This window comes from Leptonychotes weddellii, unplaced genomic scaffold (genome assembly GCF_054177405.1).
Source record: "Leptonychotes weddellii isolate Sample4059 unplaced genomic scaffold, ASM5417740v2 HiC_scaffold_9372, whole genome shotgun sequence".
Lineage (NCBI taxonomy): Eukaryota > Metazoa > Chordata > Mammalia > Carnivora > Phocidae > Leptonychotes > Leptonychotes weddellii.
In genome coordinates, this window is record NW_028065523.1 from 1 (window position 1) to 8,129 (window position 8,129).

The 8,129-nt window shown below is 43.2% G+C and overlaps 1 protein-coding gene across 1 annotated transcript; it reads left to right on the plus strand.

Moving 5' to 3' along the window:
- The first annotated feature begins 12 nt into the window (after positions 1-12).
- LOC145720033 (dedicator of cytokinesis protein 1-like) lies at positions 13-8,110 on the plus strand. The gene is made up of 5 exons (XM_081811684.1): positions 13-234; positions 3,738-3,873; positions 4,960-5,117; positions 6,923-7,004; positions 7,396-8,110. The coding sequence occupies exons 1-5, from the start codon at positions 101-103 to the stop codon at positions 7,555-7,557; spliced, it is 672 nt and encodes a 223-aa protein (XP_081667810.1). The 5' UTR covers positions 13-100; the 3' UTR covers positions 7,558-8,110.
- The last annotated feature ends 19 nt before the right edge of the window (positions 8,111-8,129 follow it).

The following is an 8,129-nucleotide window of genomic DNA, read 5'->3' on the forward strand; positions in this document are numbered from 1 at the left end:
TATATTACATGTGTATTTGAAAAACAACCCACAGTGTTTTTTCCTACCAAAAGCTTTATACATGGCTTTTCTCCCCTCTATATAGCAAGACAATAGGGAGATGTTTCGAAGTGTGCGGCACATGATCTACGACCTTATTGAATGGCGGTCACAGATTCTTTCTGGAACTCTGCCACAGGATGAGCTCAAAGAACTGAAGAAGAAGGTCACTGCCAAAATTGATTATGGCAACAGGTTTGTTTATTTGAAAGATGATTTCATGCTTAAATTATCCAATATAATAACATTACCATAAGCCTTGAGGAGGTTAAAATCATATTTTATCATAAAACAATTTCTAACATCAAAATAAGGGTATAGTTTTCATTTTTAAAAGGATAGGTTATTTTCTATTGGATTCTAAAAATCAGGAGTTTTCACAGTCATTGTCGAAACCTGTTCTTGTCTCTGAGAAGCTGGGGCCAGGGTGACCTGTCATTTTCACTCTTCCATAGATGACACTGCTGTGATTTCCCCTGACAAGGGACTTTTAGTTATTTTCTGCTCACAGTACTTGACTTCGAGTCCAGACATGGGCGTACTTTGTGCAATAACAAGCACCAGGTTGCCTTGGTGGAATCCTAAGTTCTAAGAGTTGGAAGGGACATTAAAGGTCACCTTGAAACTTATCACCAGAAATCTGAATCTCAGATAAACAACAAATAATTTTGCTTTGTGTAAGGATGTCTTTTGCAAAAGTTCCCATCTACAGCAGGCCTCCACTCAGCTCTGCTTGCATGTCTTCAGCAGTGGTGCGCCCCCTTCCCCACGGCGCTGTGCGTTCCACCGTTCGCAGGGCGTCCGGATGCTGAGCAGGAGTGAGCTGCTTCATTCTGATTCTGCCAAGTCTGTGACCGGAGTGAGGCCACGTCCTTTCCCACGGGCTAACTGTTTGGTTGTTCCTGTAAAGTCAGAGCTACAAGAAGCCTTTAAAAATTACCTGGTCACATGATTCCCAGATGCTGGTCTGTATCAGAATCACTTAGAGAGCTTTCAAAATATAGAATTATGGGGCCCACTCCTGAAGATTCTGATTTCTAAGATGTGCAATGCTGGCTGGAAATCGCAGTTTTTAAAAATAGGGTTGGACCATGCTGGATAGCAGATTGGGGAACTTATGGGAGAATCGGAACCTCTGGACAGTATGCTCAGAGAATGGGAGAGGTTTGTCCCCAGCTGTTCAGCTGAAAGGTGCCCTGGGTAAACTAAAGAATCTTTCTGTAATATCAGAATTATAACATAATTTTGTTTTGTAGTACTTCCTCCTTTCAAGTGTGAAAAGTTTCTAAAAACAACATTATTAGTTACATGTAGTATTTGGATTAAAAAGGCTACAGGAGAAGATGTCTCTCCCCCCGCACCAAAAAGTCAGAGACTTCTCTGTGTAGGATATTAGATATTGTTGCAGGGAAACCCATTTCATGAGGACCTGCTTAAAAAAAAACAAACCTTTGGAGCTTTGATTCTGTTTTCTATTGGAGTATTGTATTTTAAACTTTCATTCAGAAACCACCTGCTAAATTAAGCAAATTAGGCTGTGGGAAGCAACCAAGGTACATTATGTCATGGAACAATCTAGTTAAGAAAAGAAGTGTTTCAAAACATTATTTACTACTTTCATCGGAAATACAGTCCTTAATAAGACAGTCTTTGGCCCTCTTGCTGTGCTAAGGTCCACCTTCATAGTGGAAGCTCACTGTGGTTTCAGAGCCTTATGAGCACTGTTGTTGAGAAAACGCAGAATAGTTGGCATGAAGAAGACCCCTGACAGGTCACTTCGTGTACCATTTTCCATGTGACATTCTGGAAAGAGCCTCGACTCTGCCATGAGAGGGTTCTGGCTCAGAATCCAGGCTCTGGGTTCTTCTAGATGTTTCTCTGAGCTTAGGTTTCTTCTTTTGCGAAATGGGTCTGACCACCTGTCCTGGAAGGAGTGAGGGGAGGTGCACCTGGCAGGATGTATGCAGCAGGCTGGTACATATAGCCTGGGCCTCTGCTCCTCAGGGAGCCTGATGTGGTGTGGCATCCAGGACCTCTGGCCCCTCCTCCTAAAGCCAGCTACTTTGTAGATCAACTTAAACCAGCACTGGCTCCGCCCATGCAAGAAAGGATTCTCTCCCTACCTCATTAGCATTGACTCCACCCACACCAGCATTGACCCCGCCTATACTTACACCAGCACTGGCTCGGCCCATGCAAGAAAGGATTCTCTCCCTACCTCATTAGCATTGACTCCACCCACACCAGCATTGACCCCGCCTATACCAGCACTGACTCCTTCCAGGGACAGGTTCAGGGTTTGGATGAGCAGTAATATTTGGGAGAGGGTCTTTACCTCATTAGTGAAACGTGTTACAGAGACAATTGATGAGAGCCCGAAAGCCTTTTTTTTTTTTTTTAAATATCTTTCTGTCCTCTTGAGGTCCCCCACAATCATTGCAACTACTGAGGCTGTTTTCATGCAGAGCGAAAAGCCTGTATTTGTTTGAAAGCCTCATGTTGCTGACAGGTCCAGTCGGTTCTGCTTCACCATCAGTGGATTTGCTCAATAGATACTCAGAGGGAAAAGCAAGGTCTTTGTGACCGCCTTCCGAATGGTACAGTGGCCCAGCATATTTGTCAGAATGGTCCTGCTTGACACGGTATCAGACTCCTATCCAGTGTCAAGGTGTGTGACCTGCAGAGAAGAGAAATCAGAGATGAGTTTGTCTGGTTGGAGTCTTTATTACCAAATCAACTTTCCTCTTAAAACTGTAACTGTTAAAGGCATTATTTAATTGAAATTTATCTTTCTTTCAGCAGACTCTTTACACTGCCGTATGGTTAAAAAAACCCCGAAAATTTCCTGCTTCTGTAGACTTGTTAATCGCAGGAAGAAAATCCCAAAGGCAAAGTATAAGGCATCTGTGGTTAAGATCCTCGTATCTTATTAAAAAGAAAATCATAACACATCACATAGCACAGCTCCTGGTTTCTTTCTTTACATAATGGTCTTTGTTTATTCTTTAAATAAAGGTTATGCTAAAAATCACCTTACAATTTTGTTGGATTTGGGGGAAACAGAATGTTGCCAAAAAGACATTTCCAGATATAGATGGACAGATGTATTAGACAGCTGCTGCTTGTGTTTCAAGGTGATTACTTCATCTAGCCATCTGGCCAGAAAGTTGCTCAATGTTATTGTGAATAACTTCCACATGTTTGTTGTCGAAACACAATAGAATGTCTTTATCGAAGATCTTCTGATGGGCTAATTGGGGATTAGAACTGACTGTAGGTAGAAGGAAAGCTGTGTGATATAAAACTTACTGGAATAGAATGGTGGGTATGCCTCCGCTCCGGCTCTTCCACCCTCTGCTGCCCAGCTCAGTGATGATGTCACAGCTACCAGCTTTAAGTATTTGGACACGTGGGTTTGTATGTCATTGCATATATATGTGTGTGTGTGTGTGTATATATAGATGTATATATGTATACATACTCTCTCTCTCTGTACATGCTATATATGTGTGTGTGTGTGTGTGTGTGTGTGTGTGTGTATATATATATATATATATACACACACACACACCCCTCCCCCAAACATATATAGTAGGTGTGTGCTTTCAACTCTCCATGCTGTTCACATCGTAGTTAGTAACACACACTTCAAAGGCCGTGGTGTATGTCCATGAAGTTCTGAATTTTTGTTGTTGTAGAATTCTTGATTTGGACTTGGTGGTGAGAGATGAAGACGGGAACATTTTGGATCCAGAACTAACTAGCACGATTAGTCTCTTTAGAGCTCATGAAATAGCTTCTAAACAAGTGGAGGAGAGATTGCAAGAAGAGAAGGTAAGGTCTGCTCTCCGTAATGTGCCATTTACCTTTGGAGTGTCTTTTCTCAATAACTGCTTTCAACACTAGTAAAACACCAGTGGAACCCAGAATTTGCACTCGAAAACCCCCAAAAAGCACAGCTAAACTGTATATTTCATATAGTGAAGAATGGAAAGGAGCCCGGTGTCATGGTGTTGAGGACTTTTGGAAAGGAGCTCATCCTGTGTGGGGGGAGGGTCACCCAGCACTTGCTTCATCGTAGGACGCAGGGTCTTAATGACATTGACTTTGTGTTCTCATGTCATGGGAAACAGTACTTGATTCTGCATTTCCTCTTTGATAGGAGCCCAGGGAGGGATATATTCTAAGCTCGATGAGGGTAGGGAACACATGTCTTATTGGTCTTTTTCATCTTCCCTGGTCTTATTTTATTTTATTATTTTATTTTATTTTATTTGACAGAGAGAGACACAGCGAGAGCAGAAATACAAGCAGGGGGAGTGGGAGAGGGAGAAGCAGGCTTCCCGCAGAGCAGGGAGCCCGATGCGGGGCTCGATCCCAGGACCCCGGGATCATGACCTGAGCTGAAGGCAGACGCTTACCGACTGAGCCACCCAGGCGCCCCATTTTCCCTGGTCTTTAATGGGAACTTCTGTATAGCAGATATTCAGAAATCAATTGATTGAGTCAGCCATTCATTCAGCAAGTCTTTATTGGGCACCTGCTCTGTGCCACCTACTGAAGACATAAGGATGAGTAAGACAGAAATGTCCTCGGAGGATTTAGCCTAATGCAGAAACAAAAATTAAGCAAGTATGCATGTAAACACCATTGTGATTGACTGCGTAGACAACTCGAGTATCTGAAGACAGGACTCAGGGCAAACTCTTAAGGGATTGTGACCTCTGCAAAGGGCATAATTACTTTCAGCTGGGTGCGTGCATGTGTTGAGAACTTGATGTGGGACAAGGAAGTGACTTGAGGCTTCGCCGTGTTATGCCAACTGGTTGCACATAGTTTCCTCTTCTGTCGAGAAGAAAGAAAGCGAGGGTTAGTGGTAAGTATCGCTAATGTCCACTTTTCTTTTTTCTACTTACATAGTCCCAAAAGCAGAACATAGATATTAACAGACAAGCGAAGTTTGCTGCCACCCCTTCTCTGGCCTTGTTTGTCAACCTCAAAAATGTGGTTTGTAAAATCGGAGAAGATGCCGAAGTGCTCATGTCTCTTTATGACCCCGTGGAGTCCAAATTCATCAGGTCAGTGGGGCTGCCTCCTCCCTTTCCTCTCCAGTTAGTGTTAGGAGAACGTCACTGACACTGCCTCAGCTCTTGCTCTCACACAGAGCACTGGGGTGACGGGCTGAACCCAGGGCTGTTTCGGGATCTGGGCCAGCGTCTGCTTGCTTCTTCCTTGCACGCACGTGGGTATTTGACTGTAGAGTTTTGGTCTTGTAATGTTTCAGGGACCTGGCGCCTAAAGATTGAACTGATTGTTTCCTGTGTTGTCTTCATAGGGTTTTATGTTTCCAGACCCCCCCAGATAGTATCAGTCTTGTCTTAATCTTGCTGTGTCGAACTTTTGTTTTTTGTCAGTGTCGTTTTCGGTCCTTTGGCCTGTTGTTGTTTCTGCAGCATGACTGGCTGGAAGGTAGTGTCCAGACCAGTGCTACATAAAGACTCTCACTTAATATTTGTTGAACAAAATATTATAAATCTCGTCTCTGCCATTCCTGTCATTTGTAATGTGGTCTCTTTCCTAGTTCTTGCTTTTGTCTCAGTATAAGTTTCTCTTTGTCCAGATGGAAAACTTATGGTTTAAATTATGTGTGAAGTGTGTATGGGTGTGTGTATGTGTTTAAAACTGAAATATCTTCGTTTGTATTCAAGTTTTTTTTTTTTTTTAAGAGAGAGAGCACATGTGCATTCGGGGGGGAGGTGGTAGGGCAGAGAGAGAGAGAATCTTAGCAGACTCCACTCTCAGCGCGTAGCCTGATGCGAGGCTCAATCTCATGACCTTGAGATCTTGACCTAAGTCAAAATCAAGAGTCAGATGCTTAACCAACTGAGCCACCCAGGTGCCCCTGTATTATTCAAAAATTTAAAAGTTAGTATGTGACAGAAAACAGAACAAATGGATGAATTTCATCCTCATTTCTTTTTTAAAGATTTTATTTATTTATTTGACAGGGAGAGACACAGTGAGAGAGGGAACACAAGCGGGGAGCGGGAGGAGGAGAAGCAGGCTTCCTTCAGAGCAGGGAGCCCAGTGCGGGGCTCGATCCCAGGACCCTGGGATCATGACCTGAGCCGAAGGCAGATGCTTAATGACTGAGCCACCCAGGCGCCCCTCATCATTTCTCATATGGACTTCATTTCTTCCTCTTAGGATTCAGTTTGTGTATTTGGCATATTTGGTTGTTCTGGCTATGAAATAGACGTGCGGTATTTCTTTTATACTATAAATGAATGAATGGTGAATTTTAGATTATAGGCAGTGTAAATACACAAGTAATGCTTTTTTTTTTTTTTTTTAATATTTTATTTATTTATTTGACCAAGAGAGACACAGCGAGAGAGGGAACACAAGCAGGGGGAGTGGGAGAGGGAGAAGCAGGCTTCCTGCGGAGCAGGGAGCCCGATGCGGGGCTCGATGCGGGGCTCGATGCGGGGCTCGATCTCAGGACCCTGGGATCATGACCTGAGCCGAAGGCAGACGCTTAACGACTGAGCCACCCAGGCGCCCCCACAAGTAATGCTTTTAAAATAATAAACTTTGAAATGACATTTGCAAATAGTTCCACTACAGTTGTAACCCTAGACATCACAAATGACAGCCTCTCAAGGGTTTTGTGCTGACTGTTCTCAACTGTTAACCTTGCGTGGGAGATGACTTACATGTTAATGGAAGAGCAGCTCTGTGTGGCATGGCTGACATTTCTGAGCTCGTGTAGTTGCCTGTATCGTGGACTTCCGTGGTGGTAGTAGTAAATCAATGTGGGTGTCTGTTTAGTGCCGTGCTGTATTTGGAAAATGAATTTGTTCTTACTTCTTTTGTTTTCAAGTGAAAACTACCTGGTTCGCTGGTCAAGTTCAGGATTGCCTAAAGATATAGACAGATTACATAATTTGCGAGCTGTCTTTACTGTAAGTACACCCAAAGATGTTCCTTTGCATCATTCACCATCCTAATGATTATTTTTAATGACCTCCCTCTGACTTTCCTACCTGCTAGAATATGGATCCCTGGGATGCCTATAATCCATGGGAATTCAGTAATAACAAAACGCCTTCCCAGAACTGTTCTGGGTCTCTGGCTTCCCTTCGAATCCCCATGACAGAGATTTACCCCAGCACTCTCTTATAGCTTAACATTAATTGACTGTTGTTATTCAGTTCCTTTTTGTTATGTGAATAACTTATTAAAATGCTAAAAACTGGTCAGAGAGTCTCAATCCTTCTTTTTACTGTCTTTTTCAATTGAACCTGCACTGAGTAATGGTTCTCCAAGATAATTTATGGAAATTAATATTTCTAGGACCTCGGAAGCAAAGACCTGAAACGGGACAAAATCAGTTTTGTTTGTCAAATCGTTCGAGTGGGTCGCATGGAGCTGAGGGACAACAACACCAGAAAACTGACCTCGGGCTTGCGGAGGCCTTTCGGAGTGGCCGGTAATGCATTTCTCTCCTTTTCCTGAGAGTTTCAAGATCATCACATTCACTCTGTATAGGAGCTGCTGCTGAATATTGGACAGTGGGCTGCTTTGATTTATAAGCTCTTCTGTTAGAAAAAAAAATCTCTTCATTCTTTTCTGTGTGGTTTCTGTGGACGCGCAGCCCAGGATGCTTCAGTCTGCAAGTTTCAGATATAAATCATATATTTGGTTTTCAAGCAGATCACATCTCCTGAGGGAGACCCTGACCCACATTCTCAGCCTGGAGGAAAGCCAGTCACTGGAAGTTTTTAGGGTTTCTGGACTTGGTGATTGATTGATTTAGGAGTAAATTTGCACTGAATAGTCAAAGTGATGAAGAGGTAGAAGGAGAACGGATTGTGAGGAGGACACGGTTATCATGAAATAGGTGCCATCTGTCCTCCATATTTGTGTTCTGTTATTTTGGTAACAGCTCAAGAAAAGGGAGAGATTAGTCACATCTACTCAGGGAAAGTGAAGGTGTCCCCAGTCTGCTGGAGAAAGGTGAAGGTGTCCCCAGTCTGCTGGGGGAAAGTGAAGGTGTCCCCAGTCTGCTGGAGAAAGGTGAAGGTGTC

Bases quoted from the DNA above. Each gene is read 5' to 3' on its own strand.
- LOC145720033 (XM_081811684.1), top strand. From the start codon at position 101: ATGTTTCGAAGTGTGCGGCACATGATCTACGACCTTATTGAATGGCGG. The intron at 3,874-4,959 runs GTAAGGTCTGCT...CTACTTACATAG, and splicing joins AGAGATTGCAAGAAGAGAAG to TCCCAAAAGCAGAACATAGA. The intron at 7,005-7,395 runs GTAAGTACACCC...TAATATTTCTAG, and splicing joins ATTTGCGAGCTGTCTTTACT to GACCTCGGAAGCAAAGACCT.